We start from the raw sequence: 15,301 nt of genomic DNA, 5'->3' as shown, positions 1-15,301 counted from the left end.
GGAAATGTACATGAAACATGGACAAAACACAGTTTTTAGAGCTTGGCCAAAATTAGGCAGGCTTTCAGAAGGCTGGTTCCAGGTATGGCCCTGACGGTCTGATCTCTTATTGTAGGGAGACCCCTTTCCCAACCCTCAATATCCCTCTTAAAGCATGCAGACAAAATATTCCTCAATATCCCCTCCAGGTATAAAACTGTTAAATCACGAGTAGTGTATTGTAATCCAGTAATTTGTAAAGTGCAACTACAAAACTGTGGGGGGCAGGCAGAGGCAAGAGGAGCCTGAACAGTTCTGTGCTCATACAATTTCTGCATGTACAAGGACCAAGGCAAGTTCAAATCTGCATCTACTGTGTGGGTGATGAGACCACAGCACAAAAGAGATGTTCTAAGAAAGCAGCTTTCTCAGAGGTACGTAAATTATAGTCCCAATTAGACCACAGTATGGATTTATTTTCTTTGTCATTGAATTATGAACCAGGACAACTCGGAACTGCGCTGTAACTTCCACCAGAGCCTTAATCACAGAGAGGCCAGCACTGCCTACAGTTGTGAGCATTTACTTCAAACAACATAAATATACATCTGGTATTTGTTTTTAAAGCAATTGGCATAGAATGATTTTCAGGGTGATACAGGAGATCATGTTTACATGAGCGTCCACTTGATGGAAACAACTTAGTATCAAACCATAGAGGAAGAAAATCCCTTTAGTATAAACAGTTCTAGTGAAGTAAAACACAGATTCATTCTGAGTTGAGCTGGTATTCATTTAGCATCTGAACTATCCATGCTGCTTTGCCATTGTCTTTAATGAGAGCAACGTTAGGGATTGCTAATGTTAATATCAAACATATTACCAATACTTAGCCATCGGTACATGTTACTTTAGACTGATGCAAATTCTAACGCAATTTTGCTCAGTGTATACACTTTCAGAAAACAGTGCTTTTGTGCAGCAGGCCTGCTCATGTTCCAGTTTGTATAGATTACTATGTGTGCAATCTCAGTTGAACACAAGGTCAGAGTCTGACCACTTGATTCCATCCTCTCAGCTCAAGCAAATACAAATAACTCTTAAGTATCATGCATACAGGGAATACCTACATCAAATTACTTCTTTCATTTTGGAATCGAGTCTTCACTTGGTCTTTGGAAAAAAGGCAATTTAGTCTTTTGGGTGCCAATTCAACAAAGGTTAGGATGTCAGCTGAACAACTCTGAAGCCCACCAATCAGTTTGTTCAGACCCATTTTCCTCTTTTAGAATTAGTGTCTTCTGTGCAGAATCATACACAAGATACAGGTTCAATTACTATCACAAGGATAATCCTATGATCCACACATGTTCTGTAGCAAAAAGGGCATAACATCTTAAATGTTCTGAATCTCTGTGTACCTCTCACTTGCACAATCTAGGAGTACAATTTATATCTCAGAAATTGAATTGTCTGAGTTATGTTGAGCCAGTTACCTATTTTTTAGGTGCATTATTCAGGAAGGTAGATCCTGGCATGAAGTCTACTTAGATGGTCATTACTTTTTTCCATAGGATGCACTGAATCAAGATGTACGGAATCATGGAATGTACAAATGCAAGGAGAGAAAGTTTTCATAAGAATATTACCTCATTTGTTGCATAAGCTGGAAGGTATGCAGTGAATAAAATATGCAGGGCACTGCTGGAACAGGAAAAGACCTAATAGCAAAGGCAGTTAAATGCTTCCTTGGAAGAACAGAATCTTCTCCTTCTGCTGCAAAGATTCTTAAGCAAGTAACTTAAATCATCTTTTTCATACACGGTAACTGTATTCTCATCTTTGAAGTATCTAGTGATAATTTTTAAATTGTGATTATACTGTTAGCCATTTCCCTTCCCTAAGAATGAATTATTATTAATTAATTATTTCCCTTTCCTATTAATGCTGCTTTCACTCACTGTGCTCAGGCTATGGTGCTGGCGTTAGTCTGCCTTTCAGTGCTCAAAGTCATGACCCGCTAAAGCTGAGCAAATACATCCTTTCAAACTGCCTTTTTGTGTTCATGAAATATTTGTATGCACACCCGGACATTTTAAAACACATTCATTATTGGAAATTATTCATTCTCCCTCCCCCAGACCGAAAAATGAAATGTGTGGACCACATGGCTATTCCCAAATCCAGTTATAAGCATAGCTCTAATTTGTAAAACATGCTTAAGATCCGAACTGCACTTACAAAACAGACCCAGGACACACACACTGTTTTTAAGTGGGTCTGGTGACAGTTTTGTAAACAGGTTGCTGACAGAGCTGCATTTGTTACTGCAGGCAGGGTCAGATTTCTTGCCATTTCACTGGCATCCTATTCCCCCCACCCCCCGTCAAAGAATTCCCACCGAAGCCAAGGGGAACTATTGGAACCTTCTGTCGGGTCAGGGACCCAGAGCCAGAACCATCAGAACCCCATAAGCTACAAGAGCAAGGAAACTGCAATAAGGAACAGGAAAAAACAAACAAACAAAAAAACAACCAAACTTGCAAGCCGTTTCCAGCTGGAAGCAAGGACAACAACGACAACAACAACAACAACAAAAAGACATCCTTCTCCTCTTGGCTGATTTAATCAGGTGATTTAATCAGGTTAACTGAGATCAGGTGATAACTGCTATGAAGCCATTTCCTTACGATTGGAAGCTGTTACAATTTCCCAGTAGTCTGTGCCTCACTGCAATCAAGCAGGAACCTGTGAGTGGAAGCTGCATGAATCTCACTCCACTGAAATCCTAAACACAGAATTCCCTAAAGCCTCCTTCATTTTCAAATCCAAACAAAATGATAGTCACAGATTTCCATTAAGAAAAAAGCTGTTTATTTTTAACATTTGAAGGATATGCCTTCAAAATGTCATCCTTTTTGAATTAGTTCATCTTTTTAAAATCATATACGCATCTTATTCATGACAAAAATATTTTATACACACATCCCTAGGGCACTAAATTGCAGTATTTATGGGTTAGGCGATACTCCCTAGTAAAATAAGTTAAATTTGCACAGGAAGATACAGAGTAACATAAATCTTACTTCAAGACATCACCCTGTGGCTCAGTTTAATTACAGATTAAAATAAAAATGCATTTCCACAAATAAATTAGCAGTACGTGGCATAGATGTGAATAAAACATGTATTTCTATGGAGGTTTTGACATACACATTTCGTCATCTTACAGATGAGAAGCAATTTCCTCATTACTTCAGAAATATGATGACTTCTTTCTTGGGAATTAGTTCTGCATTTCAGCCTTGTACCAGTACATTTCTACTGCATGAAAACCTCTAAAAGAAAGGAAAGAAGGAAATGTTGACCTAACTCAATCTGATCTCATCTTCCCCATTATCTATTGATGTAGATCATGTCTGACAATCTAGTGGTGCTTGAGTGAAACCTCTCCCTAGCACTTTGGTATAAGCTAAAATAGACATTATTTAGCCCCTTCTGGCCCTCAGATTGAGAAGCTACCAGCCCTTCCCTCTGCCCTAAAATATGGACAGTTATATCCATATAATTTCTAACAGATATTAGTTTCTCGCATTCTTAATGACCTCCAACATTGGCACTCCTCCCTAAACAACATATTATACAATATTTACTCTTAGAGACTTGTCCTGTTATCTAACCTGTTATCTTTGGTGTGGCTTAAGCCACTCACCTCTTGTCTTTTCACAGTGGAAGCGAAGGAACTATGCCCTTTCTCTTTGCATCATTTTTATACATTTGAAAGCCATATTCTTTGTTCCACCAAATCTTCTCCTCTGTAGGATAAGCAGCTGCAGTTTGCCTCATTAAGCAGAAGAATGCTGATCTGTAAAAAAAAAAATCAGTATTAATGCCATCAATCAAAGGCCTTAATTTATGCCCTACTTAGTAATATCAACAAGAAGGGTCCAGATATTCCCTATCTTACACTGACTTCTTTTAACTGTACATAATTCAAAGGCACCAATAACTAACAGTTTTATGGCTCCTTTATTTCCTTAGTTGAGACTAGAAAAAAAAAAAAAAAAAGAAAAACAAAACAAAATAAAAACAATATAACAGCTGCTCTAATTGACTGTACTGAATTTCATTTTGCATCTTAAATGTCATTGTATAATAAAATGCTAACAGCATAGATGCAGGGTTAAAGAAAGAGAAACAGTTAGGGAACACATTTATTTTACTCACATTAGTTACCTATAAAGACCAAGCCTCTTACTACTTCATCATGTACATTCAGAACCGAGCTCCTTGTTCCAGGTAGCTAAGTCAGATTTCCCAGTTCAGTTTTTAGATGGCTCCCACTTACAACAAGCGCATAACAGTTAACAGACAGAGCAAAGCCTACAACAGCTTCCCATGACCTAAAGTAGAAGCTGCTCCAGATCAAATTTAAGCTTATTTTCCAATGGGCAGTCATCCAGACCACAAAAACCACCACCATTCACAGACTGCTGCTGTGCAGCTTCAGTGTCCAAGGTTTTAAAATTTCATAACATTTACCCTTCACATAAAACAATTTATACAGTGTACTCAGTGTAAAACCCTATGCTAATACAGCATTAAATTTAAGATGTCAAAGCTTACAGAAATCAAAGATTATGGTTAAGGTTTCCAGAGCAACATGAAGTCTTGGCCTCTTTTGGTTGAGTGTTATGATAAGGTACTCCTTCATACGATATCGTAGTATTGAGAAATGTGACAGTCTATGGGGCATATGAGACATGACATTGCTTATCTTATAACCACTTCTCTTTATCTGTGAAACACTTTTCATTTGGAGATTTTATTACAGCCAGTGTTTCAGGAGTAAGATGACAAGTTGTGGGTATGTAGAAGTCTTCTTACTCCACATATACTGTATTGCATGTTCTCAAAAACTGACAACATAACCTCTGACTTTTTGAATTATGTGTATTATATCACCTACAGAAACAAAAGAAAGATCCAATAGGTGTTTTCCTTTAAAGTACACCTCCAAGAGTATTACTTTTACACAGACGTATGGAATTATTTTTAGCATTTTGGATGCAGAATATAAAGAACTCTTAGGGTCGTGTTCCTTAGCATCCTGGTAGAATAAATTAGTGTTCCATTGCAGAATTAGTTGGGTAGCGTACAGCCCATGTACCTCACCTTGCAATCATGATTAGATTAAAAACAAACAAAAAAACATTATTATGCATCCTTCTATTTGATAATGCATGTGTCTGATGCATGCATCAGAGAAAGGACTTATGGCTGAACCTTCAATCCTCATTTTTAAGTGCCTGAATCTGCAACCCTACATACCACTAGTGTACTGTTGGTCAAAAAGGAAGTTTAAAAAGTTCAACATAAAAATAATCTTCCCTGAAAGCTGTGAGTGAAAAGTAATAGTATATAAATTTGATGTTCTGAGAAGTGCTAATGTTAGATACTATGATCATATACAGGCACATTTCAATTCCTGTGTAGGAGGGTGAAGTCAAATGCAGAAAACGCACGTAAATATTTGCCTTGGCTGAAAAAGAGCAACCAGATCAAAACGAGCACACAGCAGCTGTCATGCCAAAACTAGAGGAACACAAAACACCCTACATTTAAGGACAGAAATCTGCAGAGAAATCTACATAGCAGAGGTTGAAATGCATTTGGTGCAAAGCTGGGAATGGCGTGCTTTCCTCAAGCATTCACTGCCATACCAGCCTCTTCTTCAGCAGCCCTTGCAGTAGAGCCAACAGACATTGATGTGTCCACCTCAAGGCCCATCACGTGCCCCGATGCCTACTTACGAAACATACCCACAGCTGCCCCCCTCCTGCCCTCTTGAAAATAGGCTCAAAGGTTAAATAATGGGATATGACCATGTTATGCACAAATTCTCCTATGCTTTCAGTGGTGACAGGATTCATGGTGTGCACGCACCTGCAGTACTCAGTCATTTATTCCTTGGAATTGCTGACTATCCACATAGATGAGATAATGGACCATCCTGAGAGAAAGGTCTGACTTGAAAGTAGGTGACTGAACCTTCACAATGGAGTGTGACTGATTGTTTCAGGAGCTCTCCAGGTGGCAATTTTGGAGAGTTCTTCAAATTCCCTAAGGGAGCTCCTGCTGTCTAGTTTAATTTGTGTACTTAAAATGTATTAAGTAACGTTCTTGGTGGAGCATCCCCAGGTTCCTGCTGCAGAAACAATTGAAGTATCGTAGTGGAGTAAACTGATGTAGTGCAGCAAGGATTACAATTACGTAATTGTATTCACTGTATTAAGCATAACACAACTGACAAAACTTCCAACTATCAGCAGAAGCTGACTTTAGGCTGCAATGCACTTTACAGTAATATTTAGTGTCAACAGCAAAACCAACTCAACAGATTACAGTTAATTTCCTCAAAGTTACTTCATCTTTTTTTTTAAGACTACCCAAGCCTGAGTTTAGAAAAAAAAACTGACAGTCCATATACACAGTAGCATGGTATTTTTTTAAGTGCGCATAAAATACCATATCATAGTTTTAAAAAATAAAATAAAAAATTAATAAACCATTTTTATTAAAATCTTTAAATAAAATCAGGATACAGTACTTATAAAAGGAAACTTGTTTCATTTGTTAAGCTGAGCAAGAAATGACAGTTTTCAAGTATAGGCCATATTTGTTTTGCATTATTGTACCACCCGTATCTTTTCATACCAAATACATGTATGAAATGAAGAGACAATGAGTCTCAATTACTGAATGGCAATACATTCTTCTTGAAATTTGCTAGAAATCAGAATATATTTTATTCCACTTGAAAATAGAAACCTTTTTCCTTACATAGTTACCAACACCAAAGTATTGTTCAGACCACATAATCTGACAAAGGCATCAGAGAAGTCTATAAAAATAAAAAAAGGGAGAAGTGTAGTGACAGATGAAATTTGACACCTCACATCATTTAACATGCAGTAGGTCTCACACTGAAGACGACAGTGAACAAACTAAAATTGGTGCTCCTTCACATCAACTAAGCTGAGGAACTCACTGCCACAGGATACTGAAGTTAATTAGAAGCTCCACAGCTTTGAAGAGAGACCAAGCAAAATCAAAGAAAAAAAATCCATTGCAGTCTAGAAATCACCCGTCTCTGGAAGCTCCTGAGTCCTCAGTAGCTCAGAAAATATGAAGAGTTGCTTTGTCAAATCCTGTTACCATAGTCAGATGCTGCCAAGATATCTGAGGGTAGCAAATGTGCACACAGGGGTAAAACTGCTTAGCACTGCTACCGACTCTAGGAATATAATCAGGATTCAAGAAAGCAAAGTGCACTCAAAACATTCAAAAAGAATTTAATCTAAAATTGGTATGTCATAGCTTACGATAATATACAATTTAGTCAATGTAAAATGTACATTGGTATCATCATAAATATGATTTCATCACTGTACATTTCATTTCATGGAGGTATCATGTTTTCCTGAAGTTCTACCCATTTTAATGTTCATCTAACTAAAACAATTATAGTCCAAGTCATGTAGAAAATCTTCATTTTACTACATCACAAGATGTAGCAGTGGATGGTTCATCTGGATCATCTGTATTGTGTTTTTTCCATAGAAAGTTCTCATTTTTCTTCCAAAGAGAACTTTCACATACACCTCTGTTTTCTGTCACTGGTGGATGAGGTGCTCTTTCACACAGCTCCTCTATGACCGCCAGGTCTGTGAGCTTTCTGAGGCTCTCCTCATTCTGCTCATTAAGCATGTCCCAGAAGTCTTTCGGTCTCTCCTTTGATTTTTCTACTTGCCCTGAAGGGATTCTCCTTGGTGATTTCGTAGGCTCATTTCCACCATTTCCGAAGAGGTCATTGAGAATAGAGGTATCTCCAAGCAAGTCCACAAAAGACTTCTTATAAGTCTTAGCTTTTCTCTCGTTGTTTTCTGACTGAGACAGGGATCTTTTTCTTGGCAGCTCTGTTACTTCTGAATCCTGCTGTTCTTCACAACTTTTTACAGACAGCACCTCAATTATTTCTGATTTACTGCTTAATGAACCAGATGCCATAAAATCCTTGAATGCCTGACTGTTTCTCCTTTCAATATATTGAGTAGCATCAGTGAGCGATTGTTTGTATTTTGTATTTTTAACACACACATTATCTTGCAAACAGGAGTCATTGTGAAGTTGCTCTACTTCTTCACAGCTTTGCTGTTTCTGCATTCCTGTAGCTCCACTCAGAAGTTCTTTAGCTGATGAAAGTCTAGACTTGCGTCTTCCAAAATTAACTACAGATTTTCTTTTTCTGGAGTTTCTTGCATCCGCTTCTCTTTCCACATAGTCGTGAGAAACTTGTGCTGGTATTTCAACTGGAAATAAAGATGCCATCTCTGGATGCTTTGAAACGTAAAATTCTTTCAACATCTTCTGCCGTGTTTCTGATGTAACTTTTGTAATATGTTCTGCAAGTTCTTCCACTGATCCCATATTGAAGTGGGATACCATTTCCTCAAATTGTCTCCTGTAATTATCAAGAAGAAAAAATGTTTTATAACCGACAACTTTAATTAGGAACAAAAGAAGTAATTTTCAAAATTACTTATATACCAACTACCATAGTGATTTCCTTGTCACAAGGCCAAATTAAAAATATATACCAAATCCCAATTCCAGGTTTGCCCACTTAGCAATGGCTTTCCACTTTCTTTTCCACATACCACATTGCTATCTCTGTACCAATGGAATTTAATTATCAACATTAACAGCAACAATTTGGGGAAAAAGGAAAAATAAGACAGAAAAACTCTTATCTTTCCAAAGATGAAGGGGAAAAAACATATTAAAAGATATTAAAAAGATACTGAGTTTCATGATAAAAAGTATATACAATGTCCAATCTTTTTACAGTCTTTCTATGAAAGTGATGAAATCCAGACAAAACCAGCAAGCAGTCAGAAGCTCACACTGTAACATTTCTTGTTTCTAAACAGCTAAAACATTAGTTTGCAATACTGCATGGTGCACATACCATGAACACTGTGGTGATGACATCTGCACAGTGTCATATAACGTATGACAGACCGAACCAACACATTAAACTGATTTGTGGGTTCCATTTGTTTTATTAATCAATTATGCTACTCCGTAAAGTTTGAGTGGAAGTGTCCCATTAGTTCTGCTCTTGCCACAGAAAATCATCAGTATTCTCTGAGTAGGGTTGAAACGAAGACAACAGTAACATTTCAAGCTTAGAATTTTACTTTGTTCTCACCAAAACAGACTCACCTGCGGATTTCTTTGGGTGTCTTTCCAACCAAGAAGGTGTTTGAACCCACTCTGTGTACTTTTTTGTTTTTCTGGATCACAGGATGCACAACGTAGAGGTGTTGCTTACTGTTCAACATCATTTCTTTCCCTCTTTTCATAATGTTCGTCCCCGCCATCTCTTCTTCAAGGGTTTCTTCATCTTTCTAGCAAAACAAGACATGGAAATTGTCAAAACAGCTGTGTCTCTGAAACAGTGTTGTTGTGACTGCTTCTGAAGCTCAAGAATTTGTGTGCTAAGACTGGGATTCAGAGCTGCATTGTAAACTCTCCGGTATGTCACAAGCTTCCTGGTACAGCGAAGGGAAGTCTTAGTTCTCTAAGAGTAAACTGGGATACTGTACCAAACATGTTAGTTAGGATAACTGAAAGATCACAAAGTTCTCTAATGCATTAACAGGTGTTATATGAATACTTAATCTCAGGTCACGGGACCCAAACCTCAGTTAGAACCTCCAAATATAATAGAAAAAAAAAAGATTTATTTGTATGTTATAGTCTTAATAGATATATATCTTACTTGATTTATTTAGTACAATATTACTTAGATTCTCTGCTTCCTAATAATTCCTGATAATATGTATTATTATATATAGTGATACAAATAGAGATACCAAAATTAAGGTAAGAACATTTTTGTCAATATCAAAATATCTAACACACAATTTATAAAACATGTAAGGTTACTTTTGAAAGTATCACTATGCTTGCCTGAAAACGTGGAGAAAACAACTACACATTCTACTTACATTATAATACAGATAAGAGCAAAACACACTGTAGACATGATGACTCTTACATGGAGATTGCAAATTTTAATTTTAATGGACATCAATTGAATTCAAGAAGACTGGTACAGGTCAACTCATCATGCATTGACAGTCAACTTCTTGCACAAAAATATTATACTTTTTCTTTTCCCCTCCCAGAAATTCACCTAAGTTCTTGTGCACTTTTCTCCTCTCCCAAAAGGCAAGCCAACAGGAATATGAAAAGTAAAGAATGCATTTGAACAGGGCGGGGGAGGGAACAAGGAAAAACAGAAAAGCTACACCATCTTTTCCCCAAAACGAGGTCAGGGAAAAAAAACTGCTTAATGATGTCCTCAGTCCCCCTACTGATACTATCTGAAAGATGAAAGCACAAACTGTGTTCACACCTTGTCATCTGCAGTTCAAAATTTGGTTTTGGATCTACAGTGTTTCTTCCCAATGTGTTTCTATTTGATCCATGTCCACTTCCTTTATTTCCATGGGCTGTTCACAATGTTCTTGAGCTTTAGGATTGCACATCTGTTCCCAATCCATTACTTTGGCAAGTAACCTCAAACTAGCATACAAAGAGAGTTTATACAGGTATAGACTTTCACTCTTTAAGCTACATGAACAATTCCAAACATCAGAATTTCAATACGTTATTACAGTAAACAAAACTGAAACCAAGGCTCCAATTAAAATTAAGATAAAAAAAACTGTCTATATCTCAATATTATGATGATAACAAAATTAACATTGAATTAGCAGATGTCATCTGTAGCATAAATATTCTATTGTTATCTTGCTAATTCTGTATATATTTAAAATTTTTACAGGTTTCTTTCCTTTTTTTTTTTAAAAAAAAACATTTGCATGGATGATAGAGAACTTAGTCAGGAAAACATATTGGAAAAAAATAAACCAATGCCAGTTTTAAAGTATATCTGTTTTGATGTAATTTTGGCATGACTAAATAGTTATAGCATTCAGACTTTACTGTGACAATACATAGAGTATTTGTCACTCTGTCAGGAAATTGGGATTGTGTAATCTAATAATAACTGTAGAATACAAGCCCGACCATGTTAGTGCCTGTTTTAAAAGTATTTAAAGCCTCCAGAAAAGTACATTCAACTACCACTTAATAAACAAGACCAAAGTATAAAAGGCAGCAACACTTTATACATATATATATATATATATATATATATATATATATATATAGCTTACATATCTGTTTACACTCAGATTAAAAACTCTTTGGAGGAAAAAAAGGCAAATTTTGTAGACATACTGGAAGTCATATAATTCTGCAAAGACAAGCAATTTCTGTTAAAAACTGCTAACTGTAAATAACTTCAGAGATGGCATATTTGCTTGTGGAAGTACAAAACTTAACTACATTGACTAGCACTGCCAACCGGAAAGAAACAGCAAGGTATCACTGTATACACACAGACGGTTCCTCCTTTTCTACCCAAATTAGCAGCTCAAAGATTTTTCCTGACTCTAGAAAAAGTTTGTGGAAACAATTTACCCCAAGAGTTGTGAGAGCTAATGGCCACTGTGAGTTACTCTTGAAAATCTTATCACAGCTCTCTGGAGCAAGGCCAATTAGTTACATGGCACCCAGTTAGGCTGAAACACAACTGGCTCTCTTGAACTTCAGAATGTTTCTGAGAGTTTGCCAACTTAAATCCAGCCCCAAACTCATATTCATATACATATATACAAATATATATATGCATGATAAGCCTAAGCATTTTGTCAGTAAAACTAAAACACTTGTTTCAGTAGTTTTTCTCAAGATGGGTCAGGGCTGTCTAAAGGCCCAATCTGAAGTTTGTTACTCTGAATGACACATGGCTGATGTTCAAGCTACTGATAACATTTCCACATGTATACATGAAAATATTCCCTGTATTTTTCTACTTGTATTACCATTGAAAAAGCAAAAACTTCAATCAACACTCCAGCACTGTATTTCTTAGCTTTCTTTTGAATCTGATGTCATCTGTTAATCATTAATTCTACTGTTTCCTCCCTCTCAAAAATGATTTTTTTTGATTCCCTTTAAATACTTGCCTTCTAACTTAATGATTCAAATCTATTTTATGATGCAAAATTCCTTTTGACAGCTATTTTCTTTTCCCCAAGTGCTTTCTCTACCATCACACCATCATGTGTCCCTCCCGTTATCTGTTCCTACATCCAATTCCACTTTGACTTTAGAAACCTGGTCTTGTGAATCTGAATTAGCACATATGTCATATGCCTCAGGCAACCTTGCAGAGTAAGACAAATCGATTGAATTTCATTCAGCTAGGAACCTCTGACTGTTGTTCTTACATTACTGACACTAGCACATTCAACAATGTATTCATACAAAGGGTCTCCCATTCGAAAATTTATGATCTGAAGAAGGGAATAATACAGGAAAGAAAAATCCTTCACCCCAAGGACTCTGTGCATTGGAAGTGCACTTTACCTTTGCTTAACTTATAGTATTGTATATTAATTAATTTACTTAGATAACCACAAGTGTTGTTGAACTTCTCAAAAGAACATGCTGATGAAAAAGAATTCTTGCCAAACATTATGCCATCACACACATTACTGTGTTAATTTTTTTTTGTGTACTGCAGTGCACATCTTCTAATTAGCCTTCTGAAATATATGATGTAAAGCTAAAGCAATAATTAGTGTATCCCAAATGTATTTTAGAAGATTTTTTAAAAAAAGGATTGACAGCAATTACAAAAGGAGTCTTTATTAAATACTTAACTATGTTAAAGTACACACAGAAATTTCCACTGCTCGAAGTGGAAGTTTCCCTTGAAACTTCACCACATACTTACTGGTCATCTGATAAATTAAGTGCACATATACTGAATTACCTGTAACACACCTTTATATGTTACTGCATTCTTCCCATTTTCTCCTTTCTCAAACCATTGTACATTGGCATGGGAAACAAGTAACACCTAAATTCCTTTTACCAACGACAAAAAGTACTAATGTATTATTGAATTACTGAATGTGGTATTTTTACCAGTGTCTTCAAACTTATGCCATTCCTCTTTGCCAAGAAAATCTCAGCACAAAGTTTAGGAGAAATAGAAAACTTATCTTCAAAACACAGGCATGTATATAACACACCCAAAGAGCTATAGATACAAGTTGATCAGTAGAAGCAACATTTTTTGGATTCAAAAAAAAAGTTACACGAGAAAAGGTTACACTGCAGAAAATATCCCAGGAAATGGGGGGGGCGGGGGTGTGTGTGGAATGTAAAAAGAACAGTAAAATGAAATTCTGAAGTGTTATTGTCAATGATGGAAAGTAACATGTAAATGAGCAGTTATTTCTTCCTGTTTTACACTTATTTTCTTATCCTGTCCCATCTTCATTTATTGCATTGGCTCTAAAGAGCCTAGGAAAGAAGAGTGGTCATTACATAACTTTGCAGAAAACAGTTTTAGAAGTATTCAGAAAACCTTGGGACTCTTACCACTCATGAAAAAAAATGTCAGAGAAACCATTCATTTTCACATTTCATGTTCCATTTAAACTCTGGGATTTTCAACTTAAACACGGTATGTACACCCTTCCTATCTTTCTGCCACAGAAGGTATTTTCCTCTATTCCTTCTTCATTTGTTAGGTATGCATCTCACTCATAAAACTATACCTAAGGTTCTGGATACTAATAATGAGTTTCAATTTCTTTGAGTTACATATTATACACCGGCTGTAACCATGAGTCCAGCACCTGCACCTTTGAAGTCCCACATCAGTACACACTTAAAGACTCATGCTCTTCACGGACATGCAGCTGAGAATCAAGCAAAAATGTAAGTGCTACAGTGAAGCAGTCACTTCTGCTTAGAGATTCCAACAGCTCTTGGATCTGATTGCTCTGTGCGCCTCCCACCACACAGTTACAGGAGTTTTTAAAACAGCATACACGTACTCAAGCCAATTCGTGCCTATTTTTGACGGTATAAAACTTCTGCCTATGTCCTTCCTGCTACAGGCACAGAGAGGTGGCTGTGCTCTGTGGCAATGACTGCAAATGCATGAGCATCCTCACACGTGACCAATCATCTTAGGCCTGTGACTTCCCCCTTTTTCTCTGTAGCCCCTTCAAGCAAAGCAACAGAGAACAATGTTCATCTTTTTAAGTACAGCAAGATGAAAACGTGTGATAGAGCAGATGAGCAGAGTCTAGGAGTAAGATGAGTAGAGAAAAAGACACAGGTGCAGGGATGATACTTATTTTTTTTAGGCTGTCTCTTCTTGCCTATGGCATTTTCTTGAGTAACCAGACTGAGGATAATGAAGTTCCTACAGAAGCCTGAAGATGAAAACATGTTTGCACAATTACTCCTCAGCCATAGTTGCACGACATCTGAGTATCCTCCCCTCTGCTATTGCTTAACTGAAGAAGCATAATGATAGGTACCTTGCCAGATACTGCTTTCCAGCAGCAATTCCCATCTCCGACTTCCCCACTCACATCTGAAGCAGTGTTACTAGCTTTTCTCTACACATGAAACCACTGCTGCCTGATATCCAGGATACCATCCCTTGAAGAGTTTTGTCGTCTGTTTTTGTTTCTGAAGTGAACAAGAATGGCCTTCTCAAATATCTTGTTACCTCAATCAGAAAAAAGCATGAAAACGGAGTTCAGTACGACTATCCTCTTAAAACTTGGCATGCAAGCAAATAACAGAACTGTATGCCATATTTTACCTTGCATTTTCCCACTATCCTCAAAACCTGACAAAACAGATGATTTCTCAGGTATATTACAAGTTGCAGCAGATATTGGGCAATTGTTATTATTTTGACCAAGTGATACTCATTGTATTTCAGTGACTTTATCTACCCAAATTACAATTATATATATTATTTCAGTTAATCTTTTTTTCCCCATTAATTTTCCTTTTTTTTTGGTTCTCCCCACCCCCACTCCCCAGTAGCCTTTTGGATAATATATATCCAAAAGTATGACTTTTCTATATTCTGTTCTTGAAAATATGCTATTCTTAGATAGCGTTTTTACTTTGTCTACATTTTACATATTTGTCAGGACATATCAGATATAAACAGACTAAAATGTTTGTTACCTGTTTGACCTTGGTCTCATTTTCTCTCTTCTACACATATTCATGTCCAACAAGAATTTCTTCCTAAATCATTTTGCATGCCAAGGAAAACGGAGTATAAGAGTGTCCT

General features: G+C 36.7%; 1 protein-coding gene across 3 annotated transcripts in view; it reads right to left on the bottom strand.

Annotated features, from left to right (window-relative positions):
- Positions 1-6,538: 6,538 nt before the first annotated feature.
- The window catches only part of ERCC6L2 (ERCC excision repair 6 like 2), a 183,878-nt gene continuing 175,115 nt past the window's right edge, over positions 6,539-15,301 (bottom strand). For 2 of the 3 annotated variants that reach the window (XM_050716227.1, XM_035565238.1), the window contains 2 exons: positions 9,268-9,452; positions 6,539-8,503 (listed from right to left, as the gene is read on the bottom strand). In XM_050716227.1, the coding sequence (XP_050572184.1) occupies positions 7,531-8,503; positions 9,268-9,452 (1,158 nt within the window). In that variant the 3' untranslated portion in view covers positions 6,539-7,530. Of the gene's footprint in view, positions 8,504-9,267; positions 9,453-10,465; positions 10,636-15,301 lie in introns of those variants that run through there. The other variant, XR_007709247.1, reaches the window with a different exon arrangement.

The sequence above is a fragment of the Cygnus atratus genome, chromosome Z (genome assembly GCF_013377495.2).
Source record: "Cygnus atratus isolate AKBS03 ecotype Queensland, Australia chromosome Z, CAtr_DNAZoo_HiC_assembly, whole genome shotgun sequence".
NCBI lineage: Eukaryota > Metazoa > Chordata > Aves > Anseriformes > Anatidae > Cygnus > Cygnus atratus.
Note: the sequence above shows the minus strand (reverse complement) of the source record. Positions and strands in the feature narration are given on the sequence as shown.